The 25655-nt window shown below is 49.0% G+C and overlaps 1 protein-coding gene across 1 annotated transcript in view; it reads left to right on the top strand.

Annotated features, from left to right (window-relative positions):
* Positions 1-8175: 8175 nt before the first annotated feature.
* Positions 8176-25655, top strand: part of Ramp1 (receptor activity modifying protein 1) — a 49157-nt gene continuing 31677 nt past the window's right edge. The window contains exon 1 of the mRNA XM_041650459.1: positions 8176-8494. Within this exon, the coding sequence (XP_041506393.1) occupies positions 8443-8494 (52 nt within the window). The 5' untranslated portion in view covers positions 8176-8442. The remainder of the gene's footprint in view (positions 8495-25655) is intronic.

The raw sequence follows: 25655 nt of genomic DNA, 5'->3' as shown, positions 1-25655 counted from the left end.
TCCTCCTTTAAAATCTGGCAACAACAGATTTATCTATAGTATTAAAATCTGCATGTTTTATTAAGTTGATAAGCTTTATTTCAGAATTACTATTCAAGACTTCAAGCTGCATATTTTGGATCAGAAAAAAAACATCATGTCCATTTATAAATCATCATTAATAAGTGCATTTAAAAAGTACTGTCCAGAAAAAAGTTTGCTATACTGCTTCAAAATTCATTGCATATGTAAAAAAAATGTAATGGGATTTTTCTGGAGCTCACACTGTAGTTCCGGCCTTTAGGACTGGATTGGACTGTAGGGCGCAGCTAAACTGGGCTCAGTGTGTGCAGGATTAAAACCTGCATGCGATGCATTAGTGAGCTTTGATGGCAGTAAAGCGTTCGGATAGATTTTCCCAGGTGTGCAGGAGCAAAGCACTGACATTTGACAGGTCACCATGTTCTGACCTGTGTTGTACTAAGTGCTGTTGTATTCGAGTATAAATTGAAACAGTCTTCAAAGGCTAATGTGGGTTGCTGTCTCCTAGCATTATAGAATGAAAGCTTAACCCTGTTTGCTTTCTAATAGTAACGAATGTACTGGTTAAAGCTACGTTTGTACTGATAATAACTTTAATGTTTAGTACTTTTTCAAATGTTTAATCTGTTCAATTCTTCATTGTTGTTGCTTGATTGAAAATTACCTGTTAGGCATTTGTTTATTTTATATCCTTGTGTTTAATAAAGGTAGTCAGTCTGGAGCTCCCCTGTGTCTTAGTGCTTTCTGTAATGGGAGTTCTCAAGTGCAAACCGCCTACCACTATCTGTGTGGATACATAAAATGCTAACTACTGACTCAAAGTTTTCCTCTTTTATTTTAATGGTTGTTTTGTCTCATTTATTTCCAGATTCGCTTCACATATCTACCAAGAATTAAATTCCTCTGTGTGTGTATATATACCTAAACTCAAAGTAATTGGTTTGGTCCATATATCAAATTAGTAGTATTTTTTATATTTCCATATATAAAATCATATGCATTTCATTGAAATGCTACCTTGAGTTGGCACTAAATATTCTTGTGATCCAGACTAGACATTATCTTTAATATATTCAGAGAAATTAGCATATCTGTAGTCGTTTTCTAATGAAGAATAATCAAATATAAATTTTTTTTAGAATTCGTAAAGGCAAAATAAACTGCATTTTATTTTAGAAATATATAGTAAGATGATTTCAAATAATGTTCAAGGGTTTGGAGTTAGGAAATTCTTTCTAATAACTAATGTAGAGATCTGGCAACTTCTAGGTACCAAAGGGCTCCCAGCAGTGCCCAGTAACTAAGACTCCTCACAGGTTTAATTAGAACTTTAAGGACTGAAGAAATGGCTCAGCAGTTAAGGCTGCTCTTTCAGAGGTCTTGGCTTCAATTCCCAGCACACACATGGTGGCTAACAACTGTCTATAACTCTAAGATCTGATACCCTCACACACACATACATGCAGACAAAACACCAATGCACATAAAATGAAATTATTTTTTAAGTTTAAAAGTAAAAAGAGGAACTTGAAAAGTTCTTTATGAATCTTTTGGAATTTCAAGTGAAAAGTCAATTTTTACTTATGTTCTAAAGTCTCTAAAATATAATTATATAATTATACTTGTTTGTGTTTGTTTGAGACAAGGCTTCTATGTGTATTCCTGTCTGTTCTGGAACTCACTCTGTAGACCAGGCTGAACTCAAACTCAAAGATCCACCTGCCATCTTCCTCCCGAGTGCTGGGATTAAAGGCGTGTGTAGCATGAATCCATGAGAATCTGGTAAAGGTTCTCAAGCATTTAGTAGGTTTAAAATAGGTATACTCACTGATTCAGAGCAGGTTAGATGCCGCTGCTGATCCAGCTGCCTCCATCCAGACATTCTGCCCAGGGGTGAAGAATACCAGAGCAAAGCCGCCTGCTCCACTCCACCACTCAAGAGTGTGGGAGCAAAAGAGCCAGAGACCCCCTCGTCAGCTTTATAAGTTATCCTGTAGGCAGACAGGACCACGCCTTAGGCTTGCTTCCCCAAAAGTCATTGGCTAAATGGATAAAAATCCCACAACCCTTCCCCTTCTTTTCTAAATATGAAGGTGATAATTCTAACATAAAACTATTTATAATAAGAACAACTATCAAGTATTGTGTAGAAGAAAGAAAAGGTCATAACATGAAGAAAGATGAAACTACAAGAACAACATCAAGCAAGAAACATTTTAAATATTCACCACCACCCGGCTACGTGTTGAATTTTTTTAAGACTGACCAAATTAAAACGTTTCCAAATATCTTCAAAGGCAAATTTTCACATAATTTTAGTATACTTCAGTGCTGTGCAAATGGCTTTTCTTTGATACCATAGTATCAAAATAACGAAGAGGGCTTAGTTACAGCAGGTAACAAATAACTTCCCTGATTCCGGCCATAGGAGATAGTGAGTGGATAGCACATAGTATTAGAAGTCACTCCTAGCCTGTACTGTGGGTACTGCTTGTCACAGTTGACTGTTGCTGTCTAGCATGGTAGGGTGCTTGCCTAGCATGAATAAGGCTTTGAATTCTAGCCCCAGCAAAAATTGTTTTACATTTAAGAGGATTATAGAAAACAAGTTCACTATGCAGGCATGAATGGACTTCTAAGGTGTCCTGTCTTCATTTCTAGAATGTGTGGGCGTGTTCTTTATGGCAGAGGGAATTGATTATGAATGCAAGGAAGGCTGCTGGTGCTGGCCCTGCCGCAGCAGCGGTGGTCCTGGATTGCCCAGGTGGTTCTGAAAATAGCCAGGGATGAGACAAGTGGTGAGGACTAACCTTGCACTTGCTACCTTTGAAGCAATAAAGGCCAGAGGTCGAGGACTGCAGTCACCTCCAACAGTGGAGAGGCCTGGGCAATGCATTCTTCTGGAGCACCAGAAGGAAGCCCTGTCAGCTCCTTGGTTTTCGCCCACAGAACCTGCATCAGATTCCTGGCCTCCACACGTATATTACACTTGAATTGCCAAAACTGCCGGTTTGTAGTGCTGGTACATCAGCAGTAGAAAGCAATAGGCACCTTTCCTGGGTGCTGTGATGAAGTAGTCTCAAGAAGCAAATTAGGGACAAAAGGTCCATTACAGCTCACAGTTGGACAGTCCATCGTGGTGGGAGGTGGACGCAGCAGGAGCCGGAAACTGCTGGTCATGTCACCAGATGTGAATGCTCTGCTTAGCTTACTCTATTTTACACACTGCAGGATGTTGGCCCAGGGAGGCCCCACCCACGGGTGAGATGGATCTAACCCAGTCCTCACGTGTTTGCTCAAGGCCCACTTCCAGGTGATTTCGGATCCTGTCAACTCCTCAGTTAACACTAACCATCAATGTAGGATTGCTCTATGTATCTTTGCCTCCATTTTCAGGCTTGGGGGAAAGTTACACGAGAGCTGCCTTGAGTGATGTAAACTCCCCAGGCTGCTAATGAGAACACAGACCTCACTTCTAATGTGACAGTTGGGGCTAACAGATTGGAGAATATTTCCTTACTCATATTACGGACATTGACTGTTGCACGTGGCTTTCGTTTATCATATGTAGGCCTTATCTTCAGCCACAGGCTGTCAGAATGCAAGCTGTGAACACTGGAGTCTGGTTTCCTGTTCCAGCATGGTTACCTGTGGGCATCCATGAGGAGAGGTGCCAGAAAATGGGCTGAAGAACCACAGAGTATGGGGCCACAGGCTCTTCCTAAAATGCTTCCAGCACCGCCGTGAGTCCAATTTGAAGGCTTCCTCACCCCTGGAGAAAGTGCTGTCTAAGAACCACTGTGAGGGGGCTAAAAAGATCGCTCAGCACTGGCTGCCCTTGCAGAGGACCTACCTGGGTTTGATTCCCAGCTCCCACATGGTGGCTCACAACCATCTGTAATCAGTTCCAGGGGCTATCACCCTCTTCTGCCCTCAGCAGGCACCAGGTATACAAGTGGTGCACAGATACATAAGCAGATAAATCGCCCATACACATAAAATGATTGAAAACAAACTACTGGGAAATGGGCACACAAGGCAGTGTGTAATAGATACGTGTTAGCTTTTTCTGTGGTCATTTCAGAAGAAAGCTATAAAAATACATAAGTTTATGCCCTTCACACTGCTTCTCCTAAAGGAAATCTGCATATCCATAGTTAAATAATTTAAATGAAGAAATTAGCCTTGCTGCCCATAGACAACTTGATTTGACAGTGCCTGTTGTCCTTGCTCTATCTCTCTCCACTATCAAGTGCTTCACCCCACGTTACATCTGGTCATGTTTTTATTTGTAGGTGAATTTGTAGGTAGATTTGTCTGCAAATCTGTGCACCCACTTAACATCCCTGGTGCCCACGGAGGCCAAAAGAGGGTGTTGTATCTGGCAGGTTACAGGTGGTGGTGGTCGGCTGTCTGGGTGCTGGGAATCAACCCCAGGTCCTCTGCTCTTTGCCCCTGCCGGTCTCGGCTGCTGTTTGTTTTCTTTATCCTGTCCTGCCCGTGTCAGTTCTTCAGTGTTTTCTAGGGGTCCATGACCTTGACATTTGCTGGTTAGTCTACACACCATCTTTTCATCTGGTTACTCGCTGGTGACTAGACCCAGAAGCCTGTTCCCTCTGCCCAAGCACATGTGACCCTAACCACTCAGTTAAGAGGGTCTTTCTGCTGTAGTGGAGTTTCTGAAGCTTTACAAGAATCTAAAATGTCTGTTTACTGATTCCGGTACTACTGATACATTTTGCTGGAATCAATTCCTGCAGTGTCTAGTGGAGGCGGGCTCTCCATCACTTCTGCATGATCGCTGCTCTTACTTGCTCAGCAATATTAGAACTCTGAAGTCAGTTTGTTCTCCTAGTTCAAGTACCTCAGCTGAGTCTTGCACTGCTCACGTTAGGCCAGTGTTAGCACTTAAGTCCTTTAGGGTGGGTTCTGTCTTCTGAATGCTTGATTTCTGCCACCACAAGGTCTTTCGGTTCGTCTCGCACAACCCCTGCTCCAACTAATTGTTTTCTTTTCTGGGAGAACAGCATTTAGGAAGGCATATGGCCAATGGGACTCTCACTATTGTATGCCTGAAGCTCTTAAGCCACAGCTAAGAGGGGTAGGGGTTCTCTGTTGGGTCACGTGCCCTGTACTTGTTCTACAGTTGGAGGCGGTGCTTGTGCCCATGTACTTTCCTGACAATGCCTTGCATGTCTGTTCTCTCTGTAAACTTGGCTCATGGTTGCCATGTATCTGTCCAATTCTAGTCTGTACACAAGGCCATTGGGTTTCAAACCATCGTCCTGTGAGAAACTAGCATGCAGCATTTGGAAATACTTGTTTTTCTTCAGCCTTTCAGAATGTCGTCAGCTGAGCTTCTAAACTGACATAGATTAGTGTCCCTTGTTCTCTAGTGTGATTGTGCCTTAATATGTTTATTATGTGGTGGTGCATTTGCTTGGTTTGTTTGGGGTTTTGTTGTTTGTTTGTCTGAGACAGGATCTCACTATAGAGCCCTAGCTAGCCTGGAACTTATTATGTGAAACAGGCTGGCTTTGAATTCAGAAATATCCACCCGCCTCTGCTTCTTTAGGGCTGGGGTTAAAAGGCACATGCCACCACGTGTGGTGTGTGTGTGTGTGTGTGTGTGTGTGTGTGTGTGGTGTGTACAGGATCCCTTCCATTACGTGTGTGAAACTTGGTCATCTGTATAGGTCTGGATAGAGCTTACTTCTCTCGTCCAGCTGCGTGGTTTTAGGGGACTGTTTTTGCTTGCATTTCTACATCATGAGGACGTTAACTCACTGGCCATATTTCCACCTCTCCCCAGGCCCCTAGCCAGCCTCCATCTCCTGTCTCCCAGCTTTTCTCACTCTGCCCCTGTTCTCTGCTAAGTGTTGAACTGGTGCGGGATGGGCTGGACTGTGAGCAGCCGGGGCTTGTAATTTCGTCTCTTGCTGGCTTGCTTTGCCGCTGCTGAGGTGTCCCAGTGATGCTGAGCACATTATTTTCTGTCAAGTGGACAGTTCACTTGAGGGTTCTCGTTTGCTTGTCCCTGGGGTGCAGTTGAGAGAGTGAAGCTCTAAGCTGCTTGCGAGCCCTGAAGATTGGGGTTTTAACAGCAGCTCCCTTGAGGGCCTTGACAAGCTGATGCTTGAGTCCGAGTGTTCCCAAGACGCCTTCTGTCGATCCTGAGCGAACAGCTGCACTGTAGAGCCACTGACTCGGAGTGACAGTGGCCACAGTCTGGCCTCCCGCTGGCCAGTGGAGGGGGACAAGCTCAAAATGGTTGGTGCTCCTCCCACCTGTGCCTGAAGACGTCCCCTTGTCCACTTATGACACTTTCCTCTGGCTGCTGCTGAGGTTGCCTCTTACTGGCATTTAAGCAATTGCACATGCTATATACCTTACTACATTTTCCTCAGGATTCTTGTGTTTGGGGGTCGTTGATATTCTGAGTTTAATAGCTTCGTGGGTGTATTTCACAGTCTTCCAGGACGACAGTCACATAAATCAGGCCACTCGAGGTGGGGGTCACAGCCCTCTGATGCACTGTTCTTTTATTTTATAAGCCTATTGTGGCTGGAGTAGAGACAAGGAGCCATGTGCTGTGTGGTCTTGCTTCTGGCTGTGGGCTCCAGTGGGCTTCCCTGGAGCTGCCTTGGTTTTCTCTGGTGCTGAGGCAGTCGGTCCTGCTCTAGCTCTCTCCGCTGCTCTGTGTACTCTGGTCCCTCTGCAGTGGTGGGAAGTGGACCGTTCCAGACTGTGAGTAAAGCCCTTTGGTTCTTCTCCTCGGCTCGGGTAGTGTCCTTACATGTGAATGTGAAGCCTGCACCGCGGATCTCCCAGCTGTGTCCTCCCAGCTCTCTCTGTCTGTAACGTAGACTGCTTCCCCGGACTCTGATTCTCCTCCCCCTGCTGTGATCTGGAAACTTAGCGGGCAGTCCCCTGCTTCCCTGTTTCTATTCTCGGGGCACCCTGCACTGTCCACTGTGACACCTGTGAAGTGTAGTTACTTCACAATGTCCATGTGGGAACGTTGTGTCCACTGAAGATGTAATACCGACCTGTAGACCGTCTTACTTCCACCATTAATGCCTGCCAGTGTTTAACATGCTGTCAGCACGTGGACCTCCTGGGGGAGGGGAATTTAATGCTACTGATTACCTGTTGGCAGCCGGAGTAAATCCTATAGACTTGAATGGGCCAACTTGTCGGACAGGTGTCAAAGAATTGCTCCTCTATGTGTGAATTGGGAGACACTCATGGCAATTGCTGGGGAACCTCTTAGGCTAGATCCCATCTGCAGACTAGAAAATAAGAACCGCCCACCAGAATGATTGCTACAAGGCAGGGCTCAGCAGTTTCCCAGCACTGACTTGCCCGTACTCCCGTGTCTGTCAACGCCAGGAGACTGGCCTCCTGGTAGGGTCTTCATACGGGTCGAAAGAAAGGGCTGACCAAGTCAAAAGAATGTGTTCTCTTTTCCATGTCCCCTTGACTTTAGGACATTTTGGACCCCCAAGTCTTAGATATGCAGATCTCAAATGTCTTTCTGGCTTACTCTGTTCAGGATGACTGTTAAGGGCCCTGAGCACTTGGCCAGAAGGTGGCAGCAACCTCTTACCGTTGCTCCCTTTCCTCTGAGGAATGTTGGCCACCCAGTAGTATTGTGTGCTAGCTAGCCCCTGAGTGAAGCCTCTGCCATTGCTTGAAGCCAGAGATCACCTGCTCAACTTGAGGGAGCTACAGTCCAGGCACCAGGGAAGCCACAGAATGCAGACTTCAGATACTCTGAGCTGCTGCCTCCACGACTGTCGAGCTCCGGCCCTACCCTGTACTCTGGGCATCTGCCCCAGGTTTCCCAACATGCCAGTGTTACACGACCTTTCTCGCTTATATTAACATTCTGTATGCAGTCATGGCCAGTAGCCAACCCCAACGGAAGTCTGTCACATTTTACCTAACAGTTCCTTTGTCCCTGAGCTGAGTATTTATGGACGTTGCTGCCCTACCCTAATCTGACACCAACTGCGGGCAAATGCAACTTTGTCCCTCCAAGGAGCCTTATTCCCTCTGGCCATCCTTCCCGAGGTTCCACTCCTTGTCCTGAAGCTACAGCAGGGCTGTTTGTCCCCACCACTCTGAGACAGGACAACTGGCTGTTTCCCGAGCAGACCACAGGATAGAGCTGCGGAAACCGGCCCTTAGGGAGAGTTGCGGGTCTAAGGACCTGGAGACCCTCCAAGCCCATTCCAGGAGCCTCCCCTCCAGTCCCAGCTGCGGCTCCAGGTGCCGCCCGCCAGCTTCCGCCCTCGACAGCGGGGCGTGGGAGCCGCAGTGGGCCGGGCGCGGCCTCTCCCTAGCTCCCGCCCTCGGCGCGTCTCCAGCGGGCTCAGAGCTCGGCAAGGCGCTGGGACGGCCGGGGCTCTTCTCACCATGGCCCCCGGCCTGCGTGACCTCCCGCGGCGCGGCCTCTGGCTGCTGCTGGGTGAGTAGCAGCGGTGACCTGGGGCCCGGAGGGCAACACCTGAATGCACCTTTCCCCTTACTCAGAGCGTGGGCTCCGCCAGGGCAGCACAAAGAGTGCACCTAACGCTGCCACGGAGATGGAACCGCTTGGGCACATCACCCAGCCCGCCATCCGAAGGCACCAGTAACTTTTGTCCATGCAATGGACAGCTTGCTTTCGGGGAGGGATGGGAGTGCGGGGATCGCTTCAGTTTTCAGGCAGGCTCCAAGCTGATGCAAGCTCCCTGAGCCGGCAGCAGCTCCCATCAGAGCCACAGCTCGGGGATCTGGGCACTAGCTGTTGCTGGAAGCCTGACTGTCACCTACTGTCGGGGCCATTTCCATGGGGATTTTCTTATTGGCTTGTTAACTTGGCACTTGTGGCTAATAAAAATTAGAGGTGGCAGACGTAGCGGGTTTCTGTTTTAGAGTGATCGTGAACTGCAGCCCAGGGGTGACCAACAAGAAACTGCCCATCTCACTTCCCTTGTCTGTAATGCTCGCAGAATACTGTCAGGACCCTGGGTCGCCATACCTACCGAACATATTTCAGGTACACAGCTAGCTACTTTTTAACGAAAGCAAAGCAAAAAGTCCATCAGTGTCCCTGGGAAGGCCTGTGGCTTAATGTTTCTTGTGGTCTCTTCCCACACCCATGGTGTTGGTCAGAGGCACCTGCTGCTCGGACTTTGGGGCCGGTAAAGACTGGCCACAGGCACTGTTTATAGCCAAAGACTCAGGACAGTGTGGCCAGTCTGTGGAACCTGGGCAGGAACAGCACTGAGAGACATTTTGTTTGCTGGGCAGATCTTACCTGTTTGTAAACCCCACCAAGGAGTGCCAGGTCTGCAGAAGTCTGTCTCTATGTAATAGAATCTGAAGGTGGATTTTGCTTCTCACAAGTCCTGGCTAAACTCACATGAGAAGCAAAACCTTATAATAATATTGATGTCTTCAGCTGTGTTCACATTCTCTTGGTTTGGTGTGGCATTTTTAGCTTCAGTTTCCTAAGAAATGAGCATTTCTGTATTAGCAAGGCAGAGAGCTAGTTGATCAAAAAAATATTATTTTAGGGTAAGCAAATAAATAAAGGTTGTTTACCAGTTACCCGGGAGTCTGCACCCTGGAAAGGCTTGTGTAAATAGAACACTATGTCTGACCACATATAAGCACCTCCTGTGTTTACCAGGAAAAGGACTCTTCTCGCAGTCCAATGTCCTGTGCTCCTGACGTAGCCCTGAGTGGTCTGGCGATGTTATGTCTTGGGAGAACAAACACAACTTTATGAGGTTATCGGTGAATTAATGTCTTTGGAGCCCAGCTGTGATGAGCGGAATCTCTGAGCTCACACTGTTCTTCCCTGGCCCTGCTACTGGCCAGATCTCCTTGGTGATAGAGTTTGAGATCCTGAATGGTTGTGTGGAAGGGTTTCTGGTTTTCTTTAAAGTATGCTAATCTTCGGAGCTAAGGTTTTATCTGGGACAGTTTTATTAATGAGCTGGTTCTTTTCTTATTCTACCTGCTGGCTTTATTTGTGGTTAGCAAAATATCAGAGATGTATCGTTTTCTTTTCTCCCTGAGTACCCTGTGTGTGGTGTGGTGTTTAGAGAAGACCGTGTGCATTTAAAAAAATAATCTCATGCATAATCATCAAAAAGCTCTTCTTCTGCAGTCAGAAAAGATGTGAACTGTGGTTCCAAGGCAGACCAGCTTGGACAACTTAAGTGACTGTTTTGCCAGCTCCCGTTTTTTTGCAAACTTCACTCGGGTGTGCCAGCCACTGCTGCATGATCAGCTCCCGAACCTTCTGTACCTGGGAACACATGCCTCTCTCGTCTCTCATGCTAGGAACCTGGGGGGGGGGGGTGAGAAGCTGGACTATTTGTTAAACTATATACAAACTGCAAATGAAGTGAGCATCCCAGGAAGTCAAGAGTGTGATTGTGTTGCTGTTTTTAGTCTGGGTGTAGTTCTAGCCGCCGGAGTCCAGATCCAGGGGCTCCCACTTGCTAATCGAATCACCATGTCTGTCTGCTAGCCCTGTGAGCTTGGAGGAAGAGAAGAATCCTCGGGTGTTTGCCCTTCCCTGCATGCATACTAGGTCTGTGTGCAGATGTCAGTCAGTCCAGCCCGGGGCTGCAGAACAGGGTTTCCATCCATGCTAGGCTTCAGGGAGTCATATGTAACATAGGGAAACGTTTTTTAGATGCAATCCTTTCGTGGGCCAAATAGCTCACTGGAAAACCTCTAGCGATTTCCCCATACACACTGGTATGAATTCCAGTGAAAATGCTGAGCCAGGGAGCGGCTCCCTGAAGGCTCACCCTCCAGCAGCCCTCCCTCAGGCCCATAGCCCCTCCTTGCCGAGATCCCATGTGCCCTGCTGGGCTGTACCTCCATGGGGGCCCTGGCTATGGGAATGGTCACAGGCTGGACAGTCTTCTTCTGGAGCCCTGGATGAGGTGGGTCTGCTTTCAGAGTGGTTCTGAGTGCCAGTTACCAGTGTGTGGCCTCCAGGCCACAGGCTTCCCATCCAGGAATCAGAGAAGCAGGTGTACTCCTCAGACCTTTGGAGCCCCAGTGGAATTGAGGCAAGTGTCCAATCTTCTACATGTCCCAGAGCTCAGAGGTCAAACGGTGTCAACACAAAGAGAGTTAGAAGCCTGGATGCTGCTGCATAGCACAAGACATGTCCCCATTCCTGTGACAGTAATATGTCCCCAAATGTCCATGGTACCAAGGTGGAGAAATGCCTCCATTTCAACCACAGTTGCCCCTCTGCCTTCACCTCTTTATCTGCTACTACAACCAACCACGTGCTCAATGTGCTTTTAAGCTGGGAATGGCGGCCCACAGCTATAGCCCCCAGCACTCAGGAGGCTGAGACAGAAGGATTACAGAACAGACCAGCTTGGGCTACACAGAGAGACCTTGTCTCAGATCATCAAAATGTATCAACAACAGCAAGAATATTGCAAAACTAGAGAGATGGCTCAGTGGGTAAAATCATAGTTGCCCAAGTCTGGGAACCCGAGTTTGAATCCCCAGAACCCACACACAATCCAGACACATAGCTCAAAAACCTGTCATCCCAGTGCTCTTAAGGGGAGATGGGAGACATGGGAGTTAGGAAGCTCTCAGGCATGCTAGTCTGTTGGGTGCTGCAGAAAGGCAGCGAAGAGATCCACCACGATCCAGGAAGTTGTCCTCGAGCGCCCCATACCTGGGCTCACACCTGTGTTCACACCAGTGCCTACACACACAGACCCCCTTGAAGCTAAGCAAGTACAGACTGAGAAGAGGTAGTATAACAATCATTCCCCTAGCATGTATATCGCATTATGCATCCTAAGCCTTTTCAGGATTATTGGAACAGATTGGTGGTTCATAAGTAAATGCCACTCCATTTCCCACAAGGGGCTTGTGCGTCTGTGGATCCTAAAACCAATGTCTGTGAATCCCACGGGCAACTGAATGCAGTGTAAGAAGCGGGCTGTGAGGAGGGGACCCGGTGAATGGAGCTGGGGTATTGGTGGAGCGCTGAGGAACTTCAGCACAGGGCGGGCGTGTGAAGAGCCTGGTTCTGGAAGTCATATTGATGGAAGTAAAGCTAGGAGGGGTTGAGCCATTGAGGCTCCCTTGGAGCTTGAAGGAAATGTATGCTGACTGAGCCCTGTGTTATAGGAGCCCTGAGCTACACCCCATCATGGGCTGGTGGGTTACAGGGCCTGAAGCTGGCCAGACCAGGGTGGGGAAGAACCCCTATGATAAAGGTGTTAGGATAGCAGCCTCGGGTAAACTGGAATTTCAGACAGGTGTTTCAGGATAGGCAATATTGGGAGCATACTTATCCTTTGAAGATTCTCTTACATTAAATGTAGAGGGGGCATCCTGTCCTTTATGTGCTGAATGTGACAGTTTACCCCTGCAGCCTGGAGGCGGGTCTCACTAGAAAGTAGGGTGATAGCTGGTGTCTATATAAATCGAAGGTTCACGGGAAAGGCATAGCCAGGAGGGATACTTAGGACCGTCGCCTTGGCGATGGCAAAGCCTCGGGCAGAGGGGGCCAGCTGCGGAGAGTGGCTGAAGACAGGTCCTACCGTTTGTACAAGCCTAGGACGGGGAAGCCAAGTCCACTGAGTCAGGTGAAGGCGCCAGAGAGGGAGGATAGACAGAGACCATCCCAGGCGCTGCTGAACAGCTTGCCATGTCATGAGGGATCAAACAGATAGCTGGGTCACATATGAACATGAGTAAGGCCCAAGGGTACGTCTGTCGTGGTTTCCCGTGTTAACCTTTGACTGACTCATTCAGACCTTGTCTCGCCGGTGATTCTCTCGTGACGTTCTCAGTGACTTGGGGAGGAATGGGAACTTAATAGTAATGGCACTGAAATTTAGCATAAAAAATGCTGGCGTTGAGACCCTCTGCCCAAGAGTCCATCCTTCCACTGTGTCTCCAGCCAAGGACTCGTGGACTGGCTCCTCTCTGCAGGTCCCGGGCTTTTGGCTGCTGCTTTGAGTGGAACGGGCTCCCTTGATTCATTCCTGAGTGAGGCTAAAAAACACACTTTTAAAAATGTATTCATTCTTTTAATGTATTCATTTGGTTGCGCGCGCGTGTGTGTGTGGTGGGGGAGGGCAAGTGTGTCATGGTTCACAACTGAAAGTGGAGGTCACCTTTCAGGGGTTGATGCTTAGGTCCTCAACTTGATGATAAGCACCTTTGCCTACTAAGCCATGCCCTAAAGCCCAATGGACACTATGTGTGTCCTGCGTGGTGTCTCCCTTCTCTGTTTCTTGTTTTGTATTTGAGCTCCTCCCGAGGCTTTCCAAACAGGCCACTATGCCAACTACAGCTAGGAGTGACCTCACCGCCTTCCAGGCTTCATGGCTTTTGGTGTTGATTTTTTTTCCGAAGTGGGGTGCTAGCCAGAGTAGTCTTCCTCTGCTGAAGGCTGCGGCAGTAAGTCTGCCTGTCTCCTGTGGCACAGGGGCTTTTTATCTCACTGTCCATAGCGAAGAGGACAGAAGGGTGGAGGATACATGGTCTTTCCACGTATGAAATGTTGTTTTGTCACGTGAAGGAAGAACTATTAACATGCCCACAGCAGCTTGCCCTGCTGACCTGCTGAGGGTGATAATAGAGATGGCCACAAGATGCTTCTCCCTCCCCGACCGACCGAGCAGGGCTCCTGAGGCCCCTGCTGCCAGTCACCTCCTGTTCGTTCTTGTCTTTGTTACTCACTATTCCTAAGTGAGGTCCTTTCTTCTGTAGCTTTATTTCCCGGACTGAGGTTCCCTTCCAAACAAACCATGTCAACATCACCTCTAACCCTAGGTACCAAGACAGGCTGCTGGCAGGATAAGACGGTTCCAGGAGGACCTGAGAGTCCTTTCTCCCTGGGGACTGTGACTGACCACCTTGGAGGGGTTTTCCACAGCTGTCTTGCTGCTTGGGGTTTTGTATCTTTGCAGTGACTTCTGTCGCTTGCTTAGGAATGTGTCATTTCCCCTGTCCCATTCAGCAGGTGGTTCCTGACTTACCATGGTTTGACTTAAGATTTTTCCCCCAATGATGCAGAAGCAGTTCCCACTGAGTAGAAACCACACTTTGGATTTTGAATCTGGACCCTTTGCAGGCTTAACAATTATCAGCCTAGTCCCTCAAGCTCGAAGCATAGTCTCCAATCAGCCCTCGATCCCAGAGGAACAATCAACACTGTATAGCGTACCCCTTCGATAATCCCTGCGACCAAAAACAACACGGAAAGGAACGGGTATCTTCCCCCACCTCGTGGGCTGGGGCTGGCTCCACTCCGCAGCTGCTGCTGTTCTTGGCAGTCCATCCCATAATATTAGCACCGCCAAAATGCTCAAGCCCCCAATGCGACTGAATCCGCACCTTTATCAGTCGCCTCCTCCAGCCTCTTCTCTGGGACCCCAGCCCTGCCACACAGCCCCAGGCCTCAGCTGCTCTGCGTGACTCCTCCAAGCCTTCAAAACCGATACCGCCTGGGTGACTCTTCCGCTACCCAGTTCAGCTGCCAGCACAAGACACGGCCTCCACCCCTCTGGCCCAGGACTTCTGTGTGCTGATCCTGAGGAAACACACTCCCAGGTTTTCAGCCCTCCATAATGTTGGTCTCCTCTTGGTCACCCCTAACTTCGCAGCTCCAGCTGCCACCTACCGTCTCAGCAAAGCGAGGGGTTTCACTTCAGTGATTCCGGCCCCTTGTCAATCACAGCTGAACCTCTAGCCTGCGCTCTCTGGAACCACAGTTTCTTATTTCGAAATATTAAATGGCCCCAATAGAGTCTTACTTCCCTCTGAAACTTCCCAAGCCAGGCCTCTCTCATCTGCACTGCGCCTACGTTTCTCTCGGTTCTTAGAGCAGCTCACTGAGCTCTGAACACCCAGTGACTTTTCCAGGCAAAAGACGTCCCCAATCCTCCCCCAAATATATGGTCATGTCTGTCACAGCAATATTCCACTCCTGGTGCCAATTTCTGCCTTATTTAGGTTTCTACGAGTGTGATGAAACACTGTGACCAAAAGCGACTTGGGGAGGAAAGGGTTTGCTTCATCTTACAGCTTATAGACCCTCATTTAAGGAAGTCGGGCAGTAACCTGGAGGCAGGAACTGACACAGAGGTCTTGAAGAGATGCTGCTTTGGGGCTAGCTCCTCATGGCTGCTTTCCAAGCAAGGACCCAGGGAACCAGGACCACCAGCTCAGGGATGGCATACCCCACAGTAAGCTGAGGCCTTCACGTCAATCATTGATCAAGAAAAATCCTCCACAGGAGAGTCTGCTGCGAGCGATTTCTCACTGAGGTTTCCTCTCCTCAAGAGACTCTAACTTGAGTCAGGTTGACATAAAACTAGGCAACATGGCTGATGTTTCACCCCTGTAGCCAAATCCCTGACAAAGCCAACTTGAAGGAGGAAGGTTTATTCTGCCTCAGGCTTTCAGAGGTTTCAGCCTGTGGTCGCTGGACAGTGGTGAGGCAGAATATGGCGGCAGGAACATATGGTAAACACAGCTATACAAGTCATGGCAGAAAGGAGGCTGAAGGAGATGCGGAGGAAAGGGCTAGGGACAGGCTCTAGCCCCTGAGGCTCTCCTTCCTTCAGAGTTCCTATCACCTCCCAAGAGTCTATCAAACAGGATCCCATCACTGCCCCACCCCAAAGCCACACCTCGGTACTGCAGCACCGTTTCATCAGGACCTTCCACATCCAAACTCCAGCACCTTTGATCTCTATCATGTGACATTTTCATGTTATGGTGTCCACCATCTATAAAGCTACATGTCCCCTGTGCATCTAGGAGTGCTGTTTAGGAGGTCCCTTCTCTAACTCCTTCCGTATCTGTGGATGTTTGCCTTTCTTGGTCCCATATTATGAACTGGCATTTTTGCTTCCAGACAAAACGCTGCTGAGTATCCTAATGCTTTTTCCTCTGAAAAGTCACCTGATTGAATTTCGTTGAATGCATCTGCTCGTGTGAATGAGCATGCTCAGTCCGTCTCCTGTTTGACTAAAGTCAGAGAGGTTTTGTCTGTCTTGTGCCCGCTGTTGGCATCTTCAGAATTTTCTGTATGTGGTTTCTGTTTCCCCTTTGACACAGAAAGCATTTGGAAAACAGTGTTTAAAACTCCCAGGGGCTCAGGCTTTGGGGATCCCAGACAGTCATTACTGGTTTTATTGTACCCTGTTTGGGATGGAGACAGTTCTGCCAGAGCCTCCCACTTAGAGTGACCTGGAGGTAACTTCTTACCTCTACACATTGACTTTTGTGAACAGCCATGAGCCCCTAGGAAGAACGCAGTGTGTTGATTCCAGTCCTTTAATTAAAACTCCCAGCCACTGGGACTCTTAAAAATTGCTTTCCAAATGCTTTCTATGCCAAAGAGGAAATAGAAACCACAAACAGAAAATTCTGAAGATGCCAACAGCCGGCACAAGACAGACAAAACCTCCCCGAGCTCAGCCAAGCAGAAGACTGACGGAGCATGCTCACTCACACAAGCGGATAAGACATCCCTAGTGTTAGGTTAAAAATCGTAGTTCTGTGTCCTTGTTCACTTCGCTTGTCCAGGCGTGTGAGCTTTGGAGACCCCACACTTAGGAACTCTCCATTCTTCCTGTCACTAAGCCTTGTGGGCAGGAGACAGATGGGGGCTTGTGTACATAAAGCCCCGCAGTCTCTGCAGCAGGGAGCGCAAAGCACTGCCTCCTCTGCCCACACGTTGCTTGTGACATTTTACTTTTAATTGTGCGTGTTTTAGTCACAGCTCTCTGGAGGAGCAGAACAGATAGAATGAATAGATGTCATGAAAGGAGACTTCCAGACTGGCATGTGCCTCGGGCGTTGGGTGGTGTAGCAACAGCTGACTGCATTCTGGGTAAAAGTACCTGCTCGCTACTCGGTCCGCAAGACTGGAAGCCTCAACAGTCCTGGTCTGATTCCAAAGGCCTGGGCCAGTCTCTGGAGATCTCCTGGTCTTCAGTCCACATTGGACAGCCAAAGAAACTGGAGTCTATTGTCAGTGAGAGATGGAGGTAAGGCCGGAGGTGGCAGCAGAGTAGATGTGATCACCTGCAAGAAGAGAAGACAGGCCAGCAAGCAATGGCTTTCCCCCGGGATCTCTTTATATCTGGGTCACATCTGGAAGGCTTTTCTCTCCTCGAAAAAAAAAATCCCTACACAGACCTACCCAGAAACACTTCTCTTAGTTGATTCCAGATCCAACCAAGTTAATAACCAAGTTCCCTAAAGGACATCTGAGTTCACTTTCAAGTTTGCAGTTACCTGCACCAACTATATTTATGGAGTCTTCAGCGAGACACCTCCAGAGTGACTGGAAAGCTGTCCTAATTAAACACTAACTACTGACTCCCCCTTCCTCCGTCTCCCAGCCACTGGCAGCCCCCACTTTACTTTCCATCTCTCTGATTGTCTTAGTTAGGGTGTGTATTGCTGTGGAGGGACACCAAGGCCATGGCAGCTCTTATAAAGAAAACATTTAATTGGAGTGGTTCACTCACAGTTCAGAGGGTTAGTCCATTTTCATTATGGCGGAACATGGCGCATGCAGGTGGACATGGGGCTGAAGAGGAGCTGAGAGTTCTACATCTTGATCTGAAGGCAACAGGAAGTGAACTGATGCTGGGCATAGCTTGAGCATAGAAGACCTCAAAGCCCACCCCCACAGTGACACACTTCCTGCAACAAGGCCACACCTCCTGATAGTGCCACTCTCAATGAGCTTACAGGAGCCAATTGCATTCAAACTACTGAATGATTTAACTACAGTGGTACCTATGGAATAGAATCGTGTGGAATTTATCCTTCAGTGTACATCCTCAAGGTTCATCCAGATTATAGGAGGAGTCGAGTTTTCCTTCCTCTGGAAGGTCAAATAGAATTCCCCTGCATAGACATACCGCATCCTGATAAATCTCTCCATCCAAGGAAAGGCTGAGCAGCTTCTTGGTTCCTGCTAGCCATGCGGTGTGCAAACACTTCTTTTGGATCTCTTGGATGCTCACTCAGAATAGAGGGTGTTACATTACGTGGTAATTTTATCTTTGATCCTTTTAGGAGCTGCTGGGTTGTTTCCCACCACAGCCCTGCCACCCCACGCCTCTTGCCCACAACTTCCACTCTCCCCTCGTCCTCCAGCAATTGTTATCTTCTGATTTTCCGTTCCCAGCAGCCATCCTGAAGGCACCGTTCATGACTCTCTGGGTGGAATTGCACTTTGTCAGGGACCATTTTGTGGTTTGTCACTTTTAAGTATTGCATTGCTGGAACATTCCACTGCCCATCTATGGGACATTCTGGAGTCCCTTGCTAGTGGCGGTGGCTCTTCTTCTTTGAATAGTTTTAAAAATATTTTTTACACATTTTAAATTAAGATAGAATTATATCACTTTCCCCCCTTTTTTCCTTCCCCATTCCCTCCCATATCTTCCCCATCTCAAATTCATAGCCTTTTTTCTTCTTATTTTTGTTACATGTATGTGAGTTTACTGTCTATACATGTGAGCACAATTATATAAATACAACCTACAGAGTCCGATTTTGTTGTTTGTGTGTGTGTGTGCTTTGCATCGGATAACCAGTAAAGGGGTTCATCCTTGGGAGAGACTGATTCTCCCTCTCCCAGCAGTCTTTTGACCTGGGTAGCATCTGACTTCTTCAAGGATCCAGAGGACACAGTCCACTAGCCTGGGTCTGGTGACCTTGGCTGACTGCTTCCTATCTCCTAGGATCCTCATCAGGATGAAGGTAGCACAGGCTCACATTGCTGGGATAATTGTAAGGATTCAGAGGTCTCCATGCAGGACCATGTGGAATCTGAGGCACCATCAAAGTTCTCTGGAAATTGTTAGCTCTTCTGGTTTTAAGAACTGTGCTTGGAGTTTAATCTAATATCTTTTTTTCTACTTTCCATTGTTTACTCCTTCTAGGGAATGCCCTGCCTTGTCCTTCCTCCCTCCCTCCCTTTCTCCTGCCTTCTTCCCTCCTTCTTTCTTTCCTTCCTTCCTCCCTCCCTCCTTTCCTTCCTTTCTGAGTTTCTTGACATGAGATAACATTTTTTTTTTACCTGACTTCATTCACAAGTTGATTATTTGTATATAGGGAGGCTACTGAGTTTTTACATTGATTTCACTTTCTGGTGCTTTGCTACAAATATAGGTAAGATCTAAGATTTTTTTTCTGGGGAATCCTCATGGTCTTTTACGTATAGGATTATGTCAGCTGAAAATAAAGATGCTTAGATCGCTCCCTTTTCTGTCTATATTTTTATCGCTTTCTCTTATCACTCTAGCTATGACCTCATATTGAACAAAAGCAGTAAGATGAACACTGCTCACAGGCATTTGCCTGCATGCATATACATGGCATGTGTATACACAGAGACACAGAATAAAAAGGAGTGGGCATAGTCGCCTCATTCTGATGTTAGAGGAGATGCCTTCAACTTCCCTGTCTACAGTGTGCTGTATACAGCCTTTATCTCCATTAGAGCTGTTCCTTCTATTCCTGGTTTCCTCATGAAGCAGAGCTGAGCTTTCTCGAAGGCCTTTCCTCCATCTCCTGAGATGATTGGGTGATTTCTGTCCTTAAGTGTGTTTCTATGTTGTGTTATATGTATTGGTTTGCATATGCTGAACCAACCTTGCAGCCTTGAGTTAACTTGATTGTGGTATATAACCTTACTGTGTTCTTGAATTCTATATGCAGGGTTTTGGTTTTTTTGAGGTTTTATTTTGGTTTGGTTTTTCAAGGCAGGGTTTCTCTGTCCTGAAACTTACTTTGTGAACCAGGCTGGCCTCGAACTCACAGAGATCCACCTACCTCTGCCTCCGGAATGCTGGGATTAAAAGCATGTACCACCATGCCCGGTATTTTATTGAGCATTTTCATGTCTATATGCATTAAGGAAATTGGACTATAGTTTTATTTTATTTGGAAGCAGGGGCCACACTGTGTAACCCTGGTTGCCCTGGGACTCACAAAAATCCAGCTGCCTTTGCTTCCCAAGTGAGGGACTGCCCAGCAGGGATGCAAACACATACTGTCCAGTCTGAGCGGCTGTGTAGTTTCTGTGGTTTGTCTTGTTAGTTATTTCTAGTTTTTTTATTCCACTGCTACCAAGTAAGACACTAGACATTCTCAGCTCCGTTACGTTTGTTAAGACTTGCTCTGTGACCTCGAAGGTGGTCCCATCTAGACACCGTCCCTCAGGCTGCCAAGTTGTATATTTTACACCCTCTACTAGGTAGAAGATTCCAGACAGGCCTCTTTTAAAAGCTGGGTTGCCAACACGGGTGTCAAATGATGAAAACCCTTGGTTCTCCTGGCACTGTGCAGGATGAGCCTTAGGGACGTCAGAGCCACCCACACAGACGGAAGATGCCCTGAAGACCCGGTCCAGGGGGAGAACAGTGCGGAGGGTTATTATTCTCTTGGCCTCATGCTCTCAGGACGTCCTTGCTCTCATCATCCCCAGCTCCTCTATGGCTGGTCTATCACCGAGGGTGAAGAGCAAGTGCTGTTTCCTGGTACCTGGGAACTGCTGGGCATCCCTGTGATGTGGCCATGGCCTTCATCTCCTGGGACTCTCCTGTAGTCCCAGGGCCTCTGGGGACAGAGGTTATCCTAGCCCCAGAGGTGGCTGCTGTCTGAGAGGCCCTGAGCCCACATCTCCAAGGCTTCGGAGGAGGCAAGCGCACTCCAGGATGGTGGCCAGCACCACCACTTCCTGATGCCCTAGACCTGTGGTAGCTTTTCCCTGTGTATGATGCCGCTTATGCTCAGCTGGGGCATTTTCTGGTAGTAGAGAGGAGCCGAGCTGCGATAGGGGATTCTTCAGTTACGCACAGCCTAGGGGAGCGCCCGTCCTGACAGGCGGCTGGCGGAGCCCTATTGCTTCGGTCTGGGTTTCAGAAGACAGTGGTCCTCATTGATTTCATTTGTCAGCACACGGAATGGGCCTTCTGGCTCTAAAGGGTGAGCTGAAAGCTTGGGGCAATTTTACCATTAACTATTGCTCGTCCTGTAAGAAAAGATTAGACTTCTAGATAATCATGACTCTTCTGACGACAACATGGAGTTGCTCTCCAGATCTGTCTGCAGAACTGCCCATGGCCACAGTCTGGATATGGGCTCTGCGCTCTCTAAGGCGGGAAAAGGTGAATCTAGAAAAAGGCTGATGGGGCTGGGCATAGCAGGTCCCCCTTTAACAGGTGAGAGGGTGACTTAAGGAAAATGGGAGGAACAAGGGGCCAGGCCAGGAAGACTCAGCTCTGCAGCCAGACCAGGGTGACACTAAAACTAGCCAGGAGATCTTGGTCTTAAAGGCAAAAGGGTAGGGAGTGGAGCATTTCGAAGGGAGTGTGGAGGGGACGTGGTTGGTCCTTTCAGTCCCCAGTCTCTTAGCACCCTCTTCCCTGTGGAACTGATCCTCCACAGGAGACATCACAGCCTCTCCGGACAACTGGCTCTGTGTGCATCTCTTGATGCCCTGGCCCCTTCACAGGAGACTTGGAAACACCAGGTCTCAGTAGTAGATCTCCTCGATGCTGATATCAGCATACACTCGGTTCTAACACACGCCACCCAGAACCTTCCCTGAGGCATCTCCTTCTCTGCCCTAAATTTGACTTTTCCAGAACAGGAAGAAAGGCCACAGTCACTCTTGCTCTTCTGTTAGCTGGCCAATCCCTTGCACCAGGGATGACCTCAGGCATCCTGGCTTCCATCCCTAGCCATGTTCCTTGATATTCAAGGGTGGGTATCTTAGGCATTTGTTGGAAAGTAAGGTGCCACTCTGCTGAGTGTGGTGGAGGACAACATGCCTGTGAGTCAGACATGAGTGGGAGGTAGAAGCATGGCAAAGGGGGTTCGGAGAACGGAACCTTTGCCCCCCACCGTGAGCACCCAGGATGTGGTTGTGACCGTGGAGGATGTGGTAGCTTCCTCAATCTTTGGGCAGCTGGAGGAGGACAGCTTGGAGCATAAGAGTCCATGGGAGAAGGGGTCAAAATGAGGCACAGGCCGAGCCTGGATGCCGGGAGTTGCAAAGTATCGGGGACAAATGGAGAGAGAATCCTTGACCCTCACATGAGGCTGTGAGTTCTCATCCAGCCTTGGGAGCCTGCTGTGTACCTGGTACTTCACGTCTACCACAGGAGATCCTGGCAGGACAGGAGTAGCAAGTTACCCCTTCCCCAGGTTCCCCTGACGCTGTAATAACTATCGAGTGTGCACAGCTGGTTCAGAGGTCCCCAGCTGCACTCACGTTACCCATGTGGCCTGGTCATGCATACACTGAGCTGCTGCTGCATGAGCTCACGTGGGTGCGGAGACTTGCTGGGGAGTGGGGGTGGGGTCTTGCTACCTTCTGAGCTTCCCCAGGCTCTGAGTGGGGGCCAGAGCTCTTCCGGCAGCCCCTCCCATGGCTCCTCACTAGTGAAGGTCGCCTGTTGAAGGATGTATGTTCAGTCTTCTCTGGAGTGCCTCCCAGGAGCCATTTCCATCTGTCAGTCTTTCCCTTGGGCAGGTCTCCACCCACGACCACGCCAGGGCTTTTCCTAAAAGTCCCCAGCATCTCCCTTTGTTCTCGGGACTCTGGTGTGTCCCAGGACCTAGCCTCCTTCCTCACCAGTCCCCAGTTCGGAGCTGTGCCCATCTCTGTGCTAAGCCCACTGTCCAGGCACAACCTCCAGGCTCTCTTTCTGAGAAGCTGACCTCCCAGGGTCCCCTGCCCTACCTGCCCTAGACCTTTTGATTGGTGATGCCTATGGGGAGGCTCAGGCCAGCAGGCACTAGTCTGGTGATAGGTCCTCCTGCAGTGAGAGAAAGCCCAGGCCTTCAGATCTCTGCCACCGGGCCTCACGCGGCTCCACACGCTGCTGTAGACAGGGCTCTTGTGTGTTACTTGGGTTTTTACTTTTAATTGAACATAGGGCTTCCTCTTCGTTGCTTTGACCACACTGTCAAGAGACGTGGTCCAGGGGCTCTTGTTGCCATACGTGGAGGGCTCCTGTGCCCAGCTCACTTCCCAGGGAATTTACTGTGTGCTCTTCTGCCCTGCTCTGTGCCACCCTGCCCACATTTCAGAAATATTGGCCCTAACCATGCTAGGCATCCTAGGTTCAGGTAGTCCTGTGCCAGCCCCTTTTCCTAGACTATGGTGGAACAAGCAAGTGAATGCAGGGATTGCTTTCTAGGGGATGCTCCCGTTTCTGCCGTGTGGCTGGGCTCTGCAACTCCTTCCACCCCCATGAATAGATCATGTTGCCTGGGGTCAGTCTGTCTTTGTGAGGGAGCTGTTGGCTCTGTTGCCTGTGGCCAGGACTCTTTCTCTTCCTGTTCCCCTCCCAACTTGAAACCCCTGACCCTATGTGAGCTGATCCATGCATCTGCCGTGTCCAGGGCCACCGAGTCCAGGTCTGGGCTGGCAGAGGTCAGATCTGTATCCATGGAACTCACCCTTCCATCTGCCCACCCTGTAATGGAATGTCCCCCTCCTGGCAGCCCTGTAGACGACACCCTCCAGTCCCTTTGTCCTCAGCCCCCCTCTTCCTTTCCTGCCCCTCATGATAGCCTCAAAGGGCAGGCCTTACTCTTTGGCTGTACTCCAAGCTCCCCTAGGATCTCATCTCAAGCCAGGCGGCACCAGGGCCACACCTTGGTCTGTGGGAGCCGGCCACGTTCAGCTCTGGTGTGCTCTACCACTGCCCTGCTGAAATGTCATCTCACATCTGATGGGAGGCCTTGGTTTTCCCATCACTAAATGGACACAGTAATACCGCTCTTCAGCATGGAAGCGTACAAGAATGTGAGGGACCCAACAGTTTAGAAAGTCCAACACTGGTCCCTCTGTGCTCTCTGGATCCTACAGGCCCTGGGTCTCCACCCTCTCCAGGCCATGTTCCCAAGTCTGGGACCTCCAGCTGCCCACCCATGGGCTCAGTTCTTGGGTCACCCATTGCTACAGTGGCCTTCTTGGTTCCCAGGGCAGTGAGGAGCAACTTGATGTTCTCCTGAGATGGGTTACTAATGAGATGAGGCTTTCCCTCATCCCACATCTCTCTGGTGAGGACCAACGAGGATCCCACAGGACCCTACGCAGTCCTGAATCCCTCTGAGTCCCTTCTAGGGATAGGAAATGACCAAACTGGTGAATGGAGCTGGTCCCTATTGAAGAAGATGACCAGCCTGGTCTGGGAGAGAGAAGGCTAGCGGGATAGCAGTCAGACTCTGAGCAAAGGTTTTAAGGACTGCACTCCCAGCTTCCCCTCAAAGAGGCTGAGAATGGGCTTTTCATCCAAAGAGACCAGGCAGATGTGAGGGTAGCAGCCAGGGATGTCTCTCTGAGCCCACATCCACCATGGTCATCGGTATTGAGCTCTGAGGAAGGAGGTCGCCTTTGAGTTTGTGCAATTGGAGCTTGGGGAGTCATTTTTGATCTTATATTTTCATCAGACTAAAGAGGGAAGGCATTGTTCATATTGCAGTTTGATGGCTTGGTTTATGATTGGCAAACACCCAGGCACAAGGAGTGTGTCCAGGGACTGGGGTCATGTGGTTCCAGGACCCTCTTCTGCGGTCCCCCCTGGGGCAGCAATGATTCCTCCCCTCATGTTTGGGGCACTACCTGACTGAGGTCAACCATCATTGGATTTGGAAGTTGGCAGGTCTGGGTTTAGTCCCTGCAAGCTGTGCCTGCTGCCTGGGTTTCCATGGCTATGCAGGTGTTAGGAGAAACATGCTAGGGGATGAAACAGCGTGAGGCCAATGCCTGGTGCCAAGGCCTAGGGTAAACGTGGAGAAAATGGAGTTCATCACAGTAGCAGAAAGTGCATCCAAGGGTGTCATGGGTCCCACTGTCGGTAGGTGGAGCCTTCACAAATCCACCGAGTGACCAAGGAAAGAGTCCATTAGGAGCCTTGGGCACGGTGGTAGTTTGAGTTATCAACCTGACATGACAAAATTACCTGTGAAGAGAGTCTCTTTCTCTTCTACATTGGGTTGACCTGTGGGCATGTCTGTGGGTGGTTGCCTTAAGTTAGTTGATGCGGGATGACTCATCCCACCGTGGGCAGCACCATTCCCTAAGCGAAGGGTCCTGGACTGCGTAAGAGCAGAGGAACTGAGCAGAGGACCAGCTAGTGAACATGCATGTGTTCACTTCTGTCTGCTCTTGCCTGTGGATGTGATGTGACCATCTGTGTAAAGCACGGCGTCTGCTCTGTGGTACGCGAGCCAGGAACCAAGCTGGAGACTTAAACACACACACACACACACACACACACACAGAGAGAGAGAGAGAGAGAGAGAGAGAGAGAGAGAGAGAGAGAGAGATACATGGGGACACGCGGACATGGGTCATCCTTGATACGATAATGCCAACTTTATTGTGCTCAGGGGAAGCTTTTATAGGGCTCCTTAACTGATGGCCATGCTCCAGCTCTCGGGATCTTTCAGCAGGCCTCACCAGAACCCACTGCCCTGCCATCTGGGTCTCGTGCTCAGAGTAGCTGCAGGCACAGAAAAACAAGTTGTTTTGCTCAGTTCACTCCAGCAGGCCAAGGGTCAAGTCAAGGGGCCAGGAATCT

The sequence above is a fragment of the Microtus oregoni genome, unplaced genomic scaffold (genome assembly GCF_018167655.1).
Source record: "Microtus oregoni isolate MIOR12 unplaced genomic scaffold, Mior012 000004F_ref0000308, whole genome shotgun sequence".
In the NCBI taxonomy this organism is placed as follows: domain Eukaryota; kingdom Metazoa; phylum Chordata; class Mammalia; order Rodentia; family Cricetidae; genus Microtus; species Microtus oregoni.
This window is presented reverse-complemented; position numbering and strand designations above follow the sequence as displayed.